Source organism: Eubalaena glacialis, chromosome 9, assembly GCF_028564815.1.
Source record: "Eubalaena glacialis isolate mEubGla1 chromosome 9, mEubGla1.1.hap2.+ XY, whole genome shotgun sequence".
NCBI lineage: Eukaryota > Metazoa > Chordata > Mammalia > Artiodactyla > Balaenidae > Eubalaena > Eubalaena glacialis.
This window is the reverse complement of record NC_083724.1, coordinates 52,466,194-52,482,993: the sequence shown is the minus strand read 5'-3', so window position 1 is coordinate 52,482,993 and position 16,800 is coordinate 52,466,194. Positions and strand designations below refer to the sequence as shown.

The window sequence follows — 16,800 nt, the reverse complement described above, 5'->3', positions numbered from 1 at the left end:
CTGTTAGCCAGGATCCCCCCACTACCTTGCTAATGATGCTGTCAAAGGCCTTCTGCAGCTTTTCGTGGGTGGAGGTCAGCTTCCGGAAGTCTCGACGAGCTTCCAGGATGGGGATGACCAGCTTGTAGACCTCATTGACCGTCTCGTACAGTCCTCCCTTGGAAAGAGAAGAAAAAAATCAAAGAGAATTTAATCCACTGGGAACTTAAAAGAGCAACCAGAATGCATTAGGCATTGGAGAATGGATTTATTACTGGTACCACAATATTTTATAGAGCAGGAATAAAGTCTGAGCATCTTTGGGATGGTTGTAGCATTCAAACTGAACTAGACACACTAAATGGTCCTATTTGATAATGTTAAGTTGGAAAAAGGGGTTTCCTGGGGAAAAAAATAGGACAGGAGACTGGCAACAGGAACTAAGAACAATTCAGGAAGGCAGCTTTAGCATATTTAAATGTCACCAGGGGTCCTCCTGTAGCCAGATGGTCATTGCATACCTGAAAAGAGTTAGGGGTCTAACTACCTGGTTTTCTAGAATTCCAGGAAAAACAAGAGTATCTTGGACTTTATGTGAATTCTGAAAGGGAAAGCTGGAAAAAGAAAAGACAGTCAAAATAATAATTAAAATACATAGATTGTAGGATGGAAACTTGGAAATGAAAAGTAGAGAAGAAAGAAAAATATCAAGATGAAAACAAAACTGGATCAGCTAAACAGAGTGAAGTATTAAATATTTGCTTGGCTTAAAATTTGAGGGAGGACTTCCCTGGTGGCACAGTGGTTAAGAATCCGCCTGCCAATGCAGGGGACGTGGGTTCGAGCCCTGGTCCGGGAAGATCCCGCATGCTGCGGAGCAGCTGGGCCTGTGTGCCACAGCTGCTGAGCCTGCGCTCTGGAGCCTGCGAGCCACAACTACTGAGCCCACGTGCCACAACTACGGAAGCCTGTGTGCCTAGAGCCCGTGCTCCACAACAAGAGAAGCAACAGCAGTGAGAAGCCCGTGCACCACAACGAAGACTAGCCCCCACTTGCTGCAACTAAAGAAAGCCCGCGAGCAGCAATGAAGACCCAGTGCAGCCAAAAATAAATAAATAAAATAAATAAATTTATTAAAAAAAACCCACAAATTTGAGGGAGTAGGGAAACTATGAAAATGAAAATGAACAACATACTTTCTTCCCTGCCCTGAATCTCAATGACTTAATCTATATATTTTTAATCTCTATATATTTTTCTCTTATTAGGAGTGTTTAGACCCAGATTAGGTTAATGAGGGGAGTCTCCGTGGCTTCCACTCCCACATTTCTCTGAGCTGTCCCTGGTCTGTGACGATCCTGAGGATTACTCAGCTGTCAGCTGAGTCCCTTTTTTCAAAGAGAGGGAAAATAAGAGAGTGAGAACATGCCTTGTGATTTATCGTGTAACCCTGGGCAAGCCATTTCCCCTCTTTGTGGCTTAGTTTCCACCTCTGTTAAATGGAAATAATACTGTGAAACTGCTGCCCAGCCAGTGACCGTGCAGTGAAAACCAGAATATTGCAGTGATGAAAGGCCTTCTCGCCTCCCTGAGAGCTGAGGCAATTTACATACGTCAAAGTCCTCCAGCCCCTCCCCTGCCCTGCACACCCCTGCACGCGGTGTCAGCATGAAGTGGGACTGGCTGCACGTTAAGACCGGCACGCAGGGCACCGACACCAGAGTCCAGGCTGACTGTGGAAGCCCGGACAGCTGTGTGCACTGACCGTGCTGAAGAGCTCGGCCGCCTGCTCCAGGAGGCCCACCAGGCCGCTCTCGGTGAAGTACCGGCCGGAGCACACCCCGTCCTCGTCCGGCGACAGGGTGTCATCAGAGACCGCAGACTCCTCCAGCACGTTGGAAGAAATATTCTGAAAGAGATCACAGTATGAGCCAGGAGAACAGGGGAATCCGACCAACAAAGGCACCACAGGAACCCATAACGCATGGAGGAGGAAGCCGTGGCTCCAAGGTCCTCACCATCCCTGATCATACAAGGTCTGTAACTCCACCCAGAAGAGCCTTTGGCTGCCACTCATTTTGAAAGAATGCACAGAACAACTGGCCTTCAAAACTCAAGATTTTCTTTTCTTTTTAACTATTGGGAGATACAGAAAGGACACTTACTTCAACGTAACAATAGTTGAGTTGCTTTAGAGAAAGGACCCTAAGGGACGTCCAGCAGGGATCGTGGTTTTTAAAAGCCAAAGGCCAACGAACAGTTAACTAGACTCCTTGTTTCACCAGCTGAGTGACCCTCTGAAGTACTTGCTACGACTGACTTGGCTTTTAGGTGAACAGCCATAATATCATATGACAATTGCAAATGAGAAGGTCTTCTTTATGAAATCTTTATGGCAATGCAGCAGTTACTATTTTTTTTTCTCCCCCCAAACATTTTGTTCCTTTCTACACACTTTTCTTTTACATAAACCATAGAGTTTAAAGTCTCATAGAGAATGCAGTGATCAGGGCCAGGATTAGGGTGAACAAGGTGAAAACAAAATTTAGGGAACACTCACTCTCAGGGTCCTGTAAGTTGTGACCCTGAACTTGCTTGACCCCAAGAGTGAGTGCTTCCTTAAATTCTGCACTTCATGTGCCTTACTCACCTCACCCCAGTTCTGGCTCTGGCAGTGACTCTCATACTTTTGACAGGTCAAGAATCATTTTCTTCAACCTGTCTCATGGATATAGAAGAAATGCATATGGAACATAAAAGAAACTGGAAACCTTTGTAGCTTAGGACTTGCATACAGGTAGCACATTTGCCATTCCTTTTATGCCTACACTCATGGCAGACAGAACTAATTAATTATAGTACTCTTTTACCTGAAGCTTGGATATGGTCTCAAAATTCTTCTCAGCATGGTACCCCATTCAGCCACTACCAATTGACCAGAGTTGGCTAGTGAAGTAAAATCTGTCTGCCTCTCATCGGCCTGGCCAGCAAGATCAAGTGACTCATCCTTAGCAGTCAAGGAAGAGAGAGTTATTACAGTTCTGTATCTTCATATCCAAGATTATAAGGTAGTTTTAGGAATACAGGAGGCTTTCAGAACCTTTTGTGGCCAGCCTTTCTTTCAAACCTGGTCTTTCTATTATGATGTTTCTGAATTGGAAATGATAAAAGGTCCAAGAGATTCAGTTGAAAGAATCTAATAACCCAAGAAACGAATACTGTTAGTATTGTATGCAATTTTCCACATGTAGAGGAGTATATTTGCAGTTATGCAGCCTTATTAGCTGTCGTCAGAGGGAAAAGATTCTGGGCAGACTTTCCTGGCTTCAGAATTAGGGAGGTGAAAGTAACAGCAGTTATGTGAGAATGTATCCGTATCTACATTTGTGGAATAAATATTGTACTCTGGGGCACAGAATTTCAATGATCTCAGTTCCTTGGAATTCTGTGGCCTCAGAGTTATTTTCCTTGCACAGATTTATTTATCTCCAGTTTATAATTCTTTTCAAAAAATTCAATTTTACTGGAACAGAACAAGGTTGAAAACTAAAGCACACAGCATTTAAGAAATCAACACCAGATATCTGTAGTTAATGCTGCCCAGAATTCCTTCATCCTTCTATAAAGTAAAGCCTCCTGAGAAACCATCTATAACTCCAGGTGTGGACCTCAACTCTGGCTTTGGCTCAGCCAATCACAGCATTCCATGTCTCTGGCCACTATGATTGGTTCAGAGATGAGCATATGACCCCGTCAGAACCAATAAGATGCACTGAGACTGTCTCTGCAACTGCTACAAATGAGGCATTTCTCTATTCTCCTGGACTTGAACCTGGGAAGATGTAAACATAAATATCTCTCAATGAGTGTGGGAAGCCTATGAATAATGAAGCTGACATAACAGAAAGCAGAGACAGGAAGTGATGATGACACTGAGGTCTGATGACATTGTTTGGACCCCTAGGTCCAGTTTGGCAGGTGCTACTCCAGACTCATCTCTCTCATGCAAGCTAATAAATTCCATTTTTACCTTAGGTCTGTCTGGGTTAGGTATTGTCACTTGCAAGCACACATTTCCAAAAAGATTTGGTATGTCTCATTTGAGAGAAAAGAGAATTGGCTCATAAGCATCAACATAATTTGGCTTCTCTTCTGTAGCTGAGAACACCTAACTCACAATGTTCTGTGTATTCGGAAGACCTCATTCTTCACAGTTCTTTCTGCTTCCCCCTCCCGTTCCTCATCTTTCTGAGCGTTCCATGACCCCCAGGCTGAGTCACGTGATCAACACTCACAGCATCTTGTACCTCTTTATTACAGCATTTATCATAATTGAAATTGAATAAGAAATGGAAGAATTAGCTGTATGATGCCACTCTCCCTGGCTGGAATGTGAAGTTCATGAGGACAGAATAAGTGCTCAATAAATATCACCTAAAAGAATGAATACGTGGATAAAGATCTATGAAAAAATAGAGCTATATGCTCCCGTGTAGGGACAATGTGGAGTTTTTCTGTTGTTTCTAGAATAACTATTCTACTCACCTTGGCATGACTTACTATAAGCAAATTAAAAAGAATTTATAAGTAATAGTAATGAAACAAGACAAGAGGTTGATATAATTCCACATTAAGTGTTAAACCCAGAGATTTCTGGTAATTGAAAGAGTAGCACTTATAATATTTATCCTTGCTAATATCATATAGCCAAAATAAATTTTACAAAAAAGCAAATATGTCTAAAATTGATTTTTATACCTTTCTTCACTTTTATGTGATACAAAATCAGATGATTTTTTATGCTTTTTGGATAAGAATTAAATTTTTGGCTTTATAATGAACATTCCTGAATTGAGAATAAAATTTGTTTGCTGAGAATAAAATGATAGAATAAATACTATTGTTACTGAAGACCATAAGAAAGGAGGAATTAGCAGTATGAGGCAATACCCAGATTGCCTGGTGAACAGTATTCAGGAAATCAGAAGCTCCTGGCTCTACCAGCAACAGTTTTTGTGCCTTACTCTATAAGCCTGGGAAAGCTACTTTGAATTGTCCTCTCTTTCTGGTTCACAAAGCATCACAAAATTGTGTTGAAGAGCAACAATGAGAACAGAGCCTTTTATAAAATCAGTCATGAAAATTCAAACAAGAATAATCCAAACACTTGTAAATGACTTTGTGAGTCTGGCTTGAAAAGGGCTCTCTTACTGTACTATATTGTTACAGGTTTCAGGGATTGTCATTTCTACAGATTATGCCTCTAAAAGTACTCGTAAAATTTTTTGTTTCCTCTAAAGACTGCTTTAAACTACTCAGCCAAAACAGTCCAAGTGGCCACTGAGCACCCCAGCCTGAACCAATTTTCAGGCCTAGCAGACAACTTCCCTCTGCTAACTATGGGTAATATTCAGCTCATCCTAAGACAGTACTGATTCAGCCCTTTGTTTCCCTTCCCAGGTCAATCTGGTTCTTTCTTTCTTTTTTTAAAAATAAATTTATTTATTTATTTAATTTATTTTTGGCTGCGTTGGGTCTTCGTTGCTGCATGCGGGCTTTCTCTAGTTGCAGCGAGGGGGCTACTCTTTGTTGAGGTGTGCTTCTCATTGCGGTGGCTTCTCTTGTTGCGGAGCATGGGCTCTAGGTGCGCGGGCTTCAGCAGTTGTAGCTCGTGGGCTCGAGAATGCAGGCTCAGTAGTTGTGGCGCACGGGCTTAGTTGCTCTGTGGCATGATCTTCCCGGACCAGGGGTCGAACCCGTGTGCCCTGCATTGGCAGGCGGATTCTTAACCACTGCGCCACCAGGGAAGTCCCAAGTTGGTTCTTTCTTGATTTTAGATTAGTGAGGAGGATATTACAGAGTTGGGGAGTGTAATCAAAGGAATGGGCCCTGAGGGAAATAATTTCTCCAATATTTAGAAAAAATACTTTCACAGTTGTCAGTATACTGTGCCAACTACAAGTCTTTGAGAAAGGGTTTAAATAACCTTAGAAAAGTTGCTGTCTCAGTTTATCTGTGAAGTGGGAGTAATAATACCTTCTCTATCTGTCTGTTTCACTGGTTTATGGGGAAGGTCAAATGAAATCATGGACGTGAAAGTGTTTGGGAATGTCTAAAGTGCCTATAGACTCTACATTTATTGTAAACAATAATTTTTTTTAAAAACCCAAGATGGTAAAGCAATTAGAAGAGGCAAATTTAATACACTAAAGCAGGTTTTTTTCAACCTTGGCACTATTGATGTTTGGGGCCAGATAATTCTTTGTGGTGGGAGCTATCCTATGCATTGTAGGGTGTTCAGCAGCATCCCTGGTTTATACCTATTAAGTGTCAGTAGCACCCACCTTCCCACCCTCAGTTGTAACAACCTAAAATGTCTTCAGAGACTGTCAAATGCCCCCAGTTGAGAACCATTGTGCTAAAGGAAAAGCTAAACTTGCCCCACACCTGAAAGCTGACGCTGCCCACGGGCAGGTAGCTGTGGTCCTCCAACATGCTCAGATATTCAGCCACTAAGGCAGCTGCGTGCACCAGGCACATGGCAGCCTCTGTGTAGCACTTCCTCTTGGTGTGCTTCTCCGCCATGTTCTGGAGCCAGGTCAGCCGCAGATCAGGAGATGTCTGGTAACTCTTGGCAATTCTGAAGATGGGTTGAGAAAGTTTCAAGGACAACGGGTTAGTGACACTGTTTTTCTATTGTGTATGGCCACTTTTTTTCCCGTTAAGAGTTTTGCCTACATGTTCAGAGAATGAGAGAAAAGGCAAACATCTATCAGTCCAGCTGTTTTCATTCCATCTTTGGGGTGTGCAAGATGCCAAGAATGCTATGATTTAGTTAAAGATTTATGGGGGGAAAAAAAACCCTGATAAAATGATGTCTATTTGAATGGAGCTCTAGCAATTTTCTTCTTTTCTCACAAAAAAATAACAGAAGACAAAAGTACTATCCTTCTTATGACATCGCATCAGAACAATTTTGCCTTTGTAAGTAGTTTCTCCTAAAATAAGGACTATAAGACAAAATTTTAAATGACAGGGTAAAATATGATTTCTAAATAAAACTTCCATGTATGTCTGAATATAAGTGGAAAAACATTTCAGAAATAATTCATGTAACAGTTGATAGTTCTTTTCTCTCATTCTATGGTAAGTAGAAAATAATTTCAAAAAATAAGTACCTGCCTTTAAGTTAGGGAGATCTTTCTGAAAACGTGTACATGAATCAACACCCTCTGAATGGTGATTTTCTACCAATTTCTAAGTACAGTTTTGGATGTCAGCCAAAACAGTGTACCCACATTTCCTGTGATCATTATATTCATAAGAACTTCATAGTGACAAACCCTAGATCCTTAAGTGACACCCTTTTGATTTTACCAGAAAAGTTTACCTGTACATGAGATCCATAAGCATCTCAGGATCTTCCTGAAATTCCCTCATTTTCACTGTGTCATATAAGATGCTATTCAGATTGCAGAGAAGTTCTTCCACCTGCAAAAAAATGTGTACGCCCCAAACAGTCTCAGCTTTGTAGTCCATGGTAACAAGTTAGGATGCATTGAAAGTCCAAGGGGCAGCCATGGACAGGCTTCGCTAAGACAGGAGAGATCACAGGTGAGGGGAGTCTAGACTGGATCCTCTTTGACCTCACCTTTGCAGGTCCAGGCACTTCCGAGGCCCAGATGTGAGTTGGCCCTTGGGAACCATGAATTAGTCCTGAATCGTTATACTACCTTCCCTCTCCAACACCTATTTGGTTAAATTAGTTTGAACTAGTTTCAGTTATTTGCAACCTGAAAGCCCTCAACTGTACTCTGGAACATCAGGGCTTTTTATACCAAGTAGGAGGCAGCTTAGGACCTCAGCTTAGATTCCATCTAATATATATCATAATATGTTATATAATTATCTGTATCATATGACATAATTATAATATATATATTTCACAAAAATTATATAATCTATAACTACATATGTTATGTAATATATGGAATTATATATTACATACATATATACATGCACATATATATGTATGTATAAGTATGTATATGTATGTGTGTGTATATACACACACAAGTTTATAACTGGCTGATCACACACAAGGCATGCTCTTCAGTCTACCTGCATGGGGAAAGGAGTGGTCTGCATGTCTGTGTCCTCTTCCGCATAGGCCAAGATTGTCCTCAAGGATCTTCTCAGGTACTCCTCATTAAAGTCTGGTGCTTTTCCCACCAAAGATGCCAGAGACATGGTTACTTGCATCTTTACTCTTGCAAAGTTCTGAGTCAGGAAAAAATAATGATGGAACAAATAAGAGGCACTCAGCTAGTAGATAATTGAAGGCAGTAGAGCCAGATACCAATAACTCTCCGGTGTTTCTTTAACCCAGTCTCAATCATTTCCTTTTTTTCCCAATGAAATATGAGCTATACTTTGCTCAAGATTCATACTGTTGTTTAACTGGTTTAAATGGCTACTGTCCTGACATAAATCTGTCAGTTCCCTTTAAATTTTCATTGAGGACCTGGCCAGCTCCGTGCAGCAAGGCTGGAAGGTTCCTACAGAGTTGGGTCACAGGATGTCTCCCTTTGTGTCAAGATTCCTCTTCTTGGAACTTTATTTAAACTGCAAGGAGGAACAGGATCTATATGGGCAAGATTTCTGAGATTTCTGGACTCTGGGTAGGCAGCAACTTTGTTTCTCCTTTCCTTCTAGGCCCATGGAAAAGTATGGCTATTCCAAGGGCCTCTGGCCTCCGAGGAATGTCCTAAAGGCTTTTAAATAGTTATACCTAATACATTCTGAGGGTCCTGCCTTTCTTCCATGGGCCAAGTTATCTTTTCATATCAGTTGAGCATGCTCATTAACGTGACCACAAATGTAAATTCCAAAAGAACATACTAAAATCTAGACAAACTAAGACTGTGCTGTAATAAAGCTGAATTCCAAAGGCTGCTAAGCTTCAATTAACACTCAGGTGTAGATGACAGCGATCATTTCAAATTCTCTTCCACAGGTCATTCTGGTGCCAATCAGATTTTAGAAACAGGACAAACTCTTCTGAAGTCCTAATTCTGTTGTATTTTTTTCCCCACAGATGACAACCTTGAATCTACACATATCTGTTCATTTCTTATTGAAACACACGGATGGAAACCACTGCATTCATCAATCTTAATAGTTTACTTCTAGATGCATATTCAAACAAAAGCTGCCATCCATCTACATGCCCAACTGTTTCCTTCCCACGTGGCAGAAGTCAACTGCAACAGTGCACACTTTTCCTCCCCCAGGGCTTCGCATTGACTCTCTCTGCTGATTCTGGGTCGCCCTGGGCGCTTACGCTGGTGGCTCCAAAGCTGAACCTCATGAGGAGGTAGAGAGTGGCGCAGGCTTGGCTCCGGGCGATGTCCATGCTGCTGCTGCAGTGATGCAGCACTCGCTGACACAGGTCCGCGCACTGCTCCACTTCCTCCTCAAACAGCAAGTCGCCGAACTAGAAGAGACACAGGGGCCATAAGACATCACTTGGCACGATCGTACGCTTTCTGGACTGGATGCCTGTTGACATATGGAAATGGCTGCTTGGACAAGCAAAAAGCCCACAAGAATTAATGCGTTGCTCCATAAAGATGATGAGTTACTTGAATCAGAAGATGAAGTGAAGCAACGGAGTTGACTTAAGATCTCATTATGAACTGCTCAGCTAAGATCAGGGCTGCATAATTAGCTGCACGGTTAGCCAGGCTGCCTTCCCTGGTGAAGTCCCAACTCTGAAGGAATTAGCCTGAGTTTACTGGGTTCCCTGGAAATTACTGGTGACTAAGAAAGAGCAAATGATCCTGACGGGTGAGGGCAGAGGGATTCCACTTTATTTTCTTTTTCTCCCCACCTCCGCCACGGCCACGCTGCCCGGCTTGCAGATCTTAGTTCCCCGACCAGGGATTGAACATGCGCCCCCTGCAGTGGAAGCGCAGAGTCTTAACCACTTGACTGCCGGGGAAAGTCCCGGGATGCCGCTTTCTAAATGTAAAAGATCCCAGATAGAAGGCATCAACGGAGATTTTCAATAAAGGGGGAGATAGGAGTCTGCAATAGACTGTTTTACCTCAGGAAAATCTATATTCTTCAGGCTATGAGAAATGTATTTCTAAACCTTCTGCATTTTATGACATGACATTTTGTAAGATTTACCAATGGGAGTCATGTGTAGGAATTGAATCTCACTCAGATAAGGTACTAAAGAAAAAGGGTGAAAAACAAAGTTGCTCAACTGATTTCCACTCTCATGTCTTCAGTGAGTGGCCATTTCAAATTTCTATAGTTGGGCCCACATTTCTAGTGTGAGAGGCACTGTTTTTCCTCTTCACGGTGAGTCCTGTAGAATCAGTGTACCTGCTTCCTTCCTAATGAGACTTAAGACTTTTACCGCAGTGTCACTTAACACAGTGGTCTGTGGGTTTTGGTGTACCTGAAGCAAGAAACGTGAAGCTAGATTGATGAGAATCTTAACTCTTAATTAAGAGTAAGAAAGCAAGTGTCCCATGTTTACCTTGGCAATGAGAGCACGGAGTGTCGCAAAGCAGTGAGTCAGGTAGGTGGTGCTCTGATCACAGCTCAGAGAATTCACCAGGACCCTTAGCACGCCTCCCAGCAGGCTGTCTTTACAGTCCAGAGCCGAGCTTGCCTGGGGGAACAGAACAGCATCAGTGAATCCCTGTGCTGTGCCCATGAACTGAGGGGGAAGACACAGGTGGGTGCTCTCGGCAATTAGCACAGTGATGCTGATGTTTCGTCTCTCTCCGTCTATGATCTTAAGGGTTTGGGAAAGCACCCCGTATGTCGTCCACTACCAGGAGAGCTGAAGACCTATTTCCACATGACTTTATTCCAAAACTCCCAATTGATTTGGGATTTATGCCTAATTCTGGGCTGCTAAACCAAGTTATAAGGTACACCTTCCCCCAATCCTGGGCAACAGCTTTTGGAATGTTCTTTCCTTGTATACAAGGCACAGCTTTTCTTGTGGGCTTTCAAACCACAATTGTGGGCTTCCCATTACACTAGGCGCTGCTTGTGGCAGTGATGTTTCTAAATAGAAGCTTATTTATCAGCTGCAGCAGGACTAATGCCCCCAAAGACAATGATAAATAAGTTTCAGCTTCCTTTGAAAAGTGCAAGTACATTTTGAGGACTGGGGTTAAGAATATAGCACTCAAAGCAGTATTGTATAAAGATATAATCAACGTGACGCCAAGTATTTGATACCAAGTATTTATCAAAGGTACCATATACTTTTGGTCTTTATTTTTGTACAATAATCACTTTTTAAAAGATAACTTAAAAGTTGGATTACTAAGTTCAACTATGTTTCGACAATATTTCTTCTTCTAGCCCTCTAATAAATGATTTTTCATTGGAAACATGTAAGGACTCATTTTTCAGGTTAACTAAAAACCCATTATCACCTAGATGTCTTGAGAATTTCTGGAAGCATTCACTTAGAAAATAAGATTAGTATGGTGAATTGTATTACTATAAAATTCACATTGATATAACACTTTTCTACAGCAGGGATGGCAAATTCATGGTACAAACGATTTTTCTTCACTAATCTGTGTCCAAAACAGACATCATTAACCACACTTCGCACTCCTTTTACCTAGCCCAGTCATAATCTTAGCTCCCATACAGACATCAACCATAATTCAAATGGAGTTGACCTATCAAAAAAAAACCTACCACCCCTATTCTAGATACTGAACTATAAGCCCACCACCCACATTATAAACTTTGCACATGCGCAGGCAGATTTAACTACGGGAGTCAGTCTGTCAAGCACCTAACTCTTTGCAAGCAAGCTTCAAGTCAATGAATCCAGAAGGATGTTTGGTAAGTATCTCTGGAATTTGTAAGGTGGACACTATTGTAAATGGTAAACTTCCCAACTTCATTTAAACAAAAAGCATTTCATATCATGTTTATTTCTTTCACAATTTTCTATAAAGAATTCTTTATTAAATTCTAGTAAACATATTCATGTTGAATAGATCAGGTGTCTGTTGTCCTCACCTGGATAATATTTTCCTGCATATCCAGGATGATTAAATTTGCTTCGGTAGCTAGATTGCCACTGATCAAGGCTTCTTGATCTAACTCTGCTTTTGTTCTAAGAAACAAAAAGAGGTCAAATTAAAGTGCATATCAAATCTGGCCATTTCCCAATGATGGTAATCTATATTCCAAGTGTAAGGAAATCTTCTGAAGAGTCAATCTTGAAGTGAAAACGAAGCAGCTGGTTACTGGTAACTAAGGAATATAGGTGCCTTCTGTAATTGGTGTCTGGTTAAAAAGGCTTTCTAGGTAAAGTCTCCAGGCCATCCCCATCCCCCCTATTATGAATAATGATGACAATTATAAAAATAACAAAAAGGGTAAAAAAGCAATTATTGGTTATTACTAGCAGTTAGGTCAGCCAATCAGATTGGTGCTGAAAGCTTCAGGGTCATTCTTGCATTTCACCCATGAGAACCATCTCCTGATCTGAGCCAAGAAGCCTCGGCAACAAGCTAGAGGAGGTGAGACTGGGTGTGATGTGAATTTGGCTAATCGCGATGCTGCTTGATTAGGAAAGGATGATGTTTCAGAACTGGGTCAGGGAAGAGTCAGTGTCTTGACTTTCCAAAGACTGCCTTGGGGTTGCACAGTCAAGTATGGGCCTTTTGTCCTTTTCCAATGGGAAGCAAGGTTGCATTCCTGTGGGGCAGGCCATCATCTAACATCCTGCTGGAGGTCAGTGGTTATTACCCACGAGGGAATGAGAAATTACCTGGTGCTGCTCCTCTATTAGGTTCCTTTTTAAAGAATCAGAACATTTTATGCATTAATTTATCCATTCTCATAAAATCCAAGTGAAGCTGGAAAGAGACATTTTGTATCTCCTAAATATAGTGGCCAGGAAAGGAAAGTGTGAAGAATTAACTTTCCCAAGATGTCCCAGTGGCCAACGTGTTGCCATAGGGGTTGGGGCATCCTGATATGAGCTCAAAATTCTTGGTCCGGGATCATCAGTTAGCTGTGCTTGAGTCCCCTTCACCCGATGACGGGGGCATTGCTATGGCTTACATACCATCAAGGGCTCAGAATAAACATTTCTCTGCATAATTTTATTTATTTATTTTATTTTATTTTAATTTAATTTTAATTTTTACTTTTGGTTGTGTTGGGTCTTCGCTGCTCTGTGTGGGCTTTCTCTAGTTGTGGCGAGTGGGGGCAACTCTTCGTTGCAGTGCACGGGCTTCTCATTGTGGTGGCTTTTCTTGTTGTGGAGCACGGGCTCTAGGGGTGCAGGCTTCAGTAGTTGTGGTGTGTGGGCTCAGTAGTTGTGGCTCGCAGGCTCTAGAGCACAGGCTCAGTAGTTGTGGTGCACGGGCTTAGCTGCTCCTCGGCACATGGGATCTTCCCAGACCAGGGATTGAACTCGTGTCCCCTGCATTGGCAAGCCGATTCTTATCTGCTGCGCCACCAGGGAAGTCCCTTCCCTGCGTTTTAAATGTTTTCACTATGGAGAACAGTATGGAGGTTCCTTAAAAAACTAAAAATAGAACTACCATACGACCCAGCAATCCCACTACTGGGCATATACCCTGAGAAAACCATAATTCAAAAAGAGTCATGTACCACAATGTTCATTGCAGCTCTATTTACAGTAGCCAGGACATGGAAGCAACCTAAGTGTCCATCGACAGATGAATGGATAAAGAAGATGTGGCACATATATACAATGGGGTATTACTCAGCCATAAAAAGAAACAAAATTGAGTTATTTGTAGTGAGGTGGATGGACCTAGAGTCTGTCATACAGAGTGAAGTAAGTCAGAAAGAGAAAAAGAAATACCGTATGCTAACACATACATATGGAATCTAAAAAAAAAAAAAAAGGTCATGAAGAACCTAGGGGCAGGACGGGAATAAAGATGCAGACCTACTAGAGAATGGACTTGAGGACACGAGGAGGGGGAAGGGTAAGCTGGGACAAAGTGAGAGAGTGGCACGGACATATATACACTACCAAATATAAAACCGATAGCTAGTGGGAAGCAGCCGCATAGCACAGGGAGATTAGCTTGGTGCTTTGTGACCACCTAGAGGGGTGGGATAGGGAGGGTGGGAGGGAGGGAGACGCAAGAGGGAAGAGATATGGGGATATATGTATATGTATAGCTGATTCACTTTGTTATAAAGCAGAAACTAACACACCATTGTAAAGCAATTATACTCCAATAAAGATAAAATAAAAATAAAAAATTTTTTTTAAAATTAAAAAAAAATGTTTTCACCCTTAGGATAGGCTCTGTGGTCCCAAGCTGCTCTACATTTTTTCCTCATTCTCCAAATGATAATATTTGTGTAAAATAAGTGAAATTTAAAAGCTACTTTTTATTAATTTACTGGAGGTTTAGATTTAGAGCAAAGCTATCCAAAAGAAACATAATGGGGGCCACATGTGTCATTTTCTATTTTGTAGTAGCCACACCAAAAAAAGCAAAAAGAAACAGGTGAAATTAATGTTAATATATTTTATTTAACCCAATATATCAAAAAATAGTCAATGTGTAATCACAATAAAACTTACTAATGAGATATTTTACATTCTTTTATTTGTGCTAAGTTCAAAATCTGGCATGTATTTTTCACTTATAGTACTACCTTGGCTATTGTACTGGACAGTGCAGATCTAGAGTGACCTAATCTGGATATTTTTTTCCAAATTTTTTAATTGTGGTAAAATACACATAACACAAAACTTACCGCCTTAACCATTTTTAAGTGTACAGGTTAGTACATTCATATTGTTGTGCAACCATCACCACTACTAATTTGATTTTTAAAAAGCCATTTTTTTAAAACGATGGTTCTCAAATTTGACTACACAAGAATCACCTAGGGAGTTTCACCACATACTGATTTCTGGGTCCCGCTGCTGGAGATTCCAAACTAACTGTCCTGGGGTACACCTGGGCACTGGGAGATTTTAAAAGCTCCCCAGGTGATTTTAATGTACAGCTCAGGTTGAAAATGACTGCTCTAAAAGAAACAGAGACAAAATAATTGAAAAGTGATCTGAAAGAAAAAGGTGAAAAACACCACTATTATAATTACAAAAATTTTCCAAATAGCTTAATTTAGCAGTTACAATTTTACTATGTTTCCTCTTTTAAAAAAATTACCCCTGAAGATGATCAGAGGAGAAGCATTAGCTCTGATTATGAGCAGCCCATCCCGTAGCTCAGGGCTGAGACTTGACCTGGAGGGGTTTGGTGCACCCCGCATGGAAAGTCTCACTACTGTGTTGTTTCTGCAGCAAAAGGGAAATGTTTCCCCAAACATCCACTCACACAGCCCAGGCAAAACATGCTTTGTTAGGCTCTTCTTTTAATCTCATGGCGTAGATGGCCTAACCACCCAGGCAGTTCTGTGGCAACTAACTACATACAATATTTCTTTAATTTTTGGGGGGGCGGGGCGCGGGTTTCATTGCCTGAACTAGAACTTATGCACTCCAGAACCAAATATCTTATAAATCAGTTCAGGGAACTTAGAACAAGCATAAAATACCCAAACCAAATGGATATTATTCATAAGACCAACAAGTGGGCTGTGCAAGTAACACATACAATAAAAATATTTACCTCCTTAATGTTTTAAAATAAATTTGACTCCCAAAAGTCCCATAAGTGAGCCAGAATGATTCATTCTTGTGGTAACAACCAAGATAGTAACATATTTATTTACAAAACAACATTGCTACTCAAGTCTGCCCCATCTCCCACCCCTCCTTATGATGGGTGCTTTATACACCACGGGGATACCCTACCTACGCCTTGTCAAGTGTGTGTATGTGTGTGTGGGGGTGTCTTTAGCCATATAATGTTTTGCCAGTGAACCCTAGGATTCATTAGGCTACCTGTTGCTAAGAGGAGCAGCAGATATGTGCTATCTATTCAATTTCATTTTAGCACTCATATGTCCAAATTGCTGCACATATAGCAATATGTATATAGCATATATTGCAATCCAAGCAGGATTTTTCTTCTTTCATTTCATTTTAGCATTGTTTTCTGATAATATATCATAATACACATCCATTGTAGGACACACAGCAAAGTATAAAAAGGAAAACATCATTTACACATATTCTCAACACCCAAAGAAAACCATGGTTAATGTTTTGGTAAATTTCCTTCCAGTCTTTTAAAAATGTATTTACTATGTGTAGCTGGAGATTTAAGATTATACTCTAAAAACAAGTATCTGTTCTGCTTTGTTTACTTAACATTATATCATAAGCATTTCCCATATCATCAAAATGATTTGAAAACATTTAAATGCCAATCTAATATTTCATTACATATTTCCCTATTCTTAAGCATTAAGAATGTTCCAGTTTTTTTACAATTTTATGTAATGCTGACGTAAATGTCCCTAAATATACATCTTTGTACACATTTCTGGAGTGTAAATATGGATTGAAATGATGTGGTCCTGGGTACCCTGTCCTGCTTCATCAGCAGCTTTTCTTAAGCTAGCTGAGATTGCTAAATATTAGTTTTCTTTAAATGCTTATCAGTGTGATAAATGTTTAAGGGCTGGAAATCATAACTCTTTATACCTTTGATTATCCTGGGTCCCTGGATGAACTGAATTTACACAGATAATGATGTTCCGTTTTCTTACCCTTGGAAGGATGTAGTTGTTTCAGTAATACAAGTAGCCTGGGAAAAATAGTTTTGGACTTTAGGTAAAAGTAGCACCAAGTTG

At 40.9% G+C, this 16,800-nt stretch overlaps 1 protein-coding gene across 1 annotated transcript in view; it reads right to left on the bottom strand.

The window, feature by feature from the left end:
* DOCK8 (dedicator of cytokinesis 8) overlaps positions 1–16,800 on the bottom strand; it is a 221,411-nt gene that overhangs the window by 20,730 nt on the left and 183,881 nt on the right. The window contains exons 34-41 of the mRNA XM_061201215.1: positions 12,052–12,148; positions 10,532–10,666; positions 9,323–9,475; positions 8,101–8,259; positions 7,370–7,470; positions 6,427–6,619; positions 1,745–1,888; positions 26–157 (exon numbers count right to left, since the gene is read on the bottom strand). Of these exons, the coding sequence (XP_061057198.1) occupies positions 26–157; positions 1,745–1,888; positions 6,427–6,619; positions 7,370–7,470; positions 8,101–8,259; positions 9,323–9,475; positions 10,532–10,666; positions 12,052–12,148 (1,114 nt within the window). The remainder of the gene's footprint in view (positions 1–25; positions 158–1,744; positions 1,889–6,426; positions 6,620–7,369; positions 7,471–8,100; positions 8,260–9,322; positions 9,476–10,531; positions 10,667–12,051; positions 12,149–16,800) is intronic.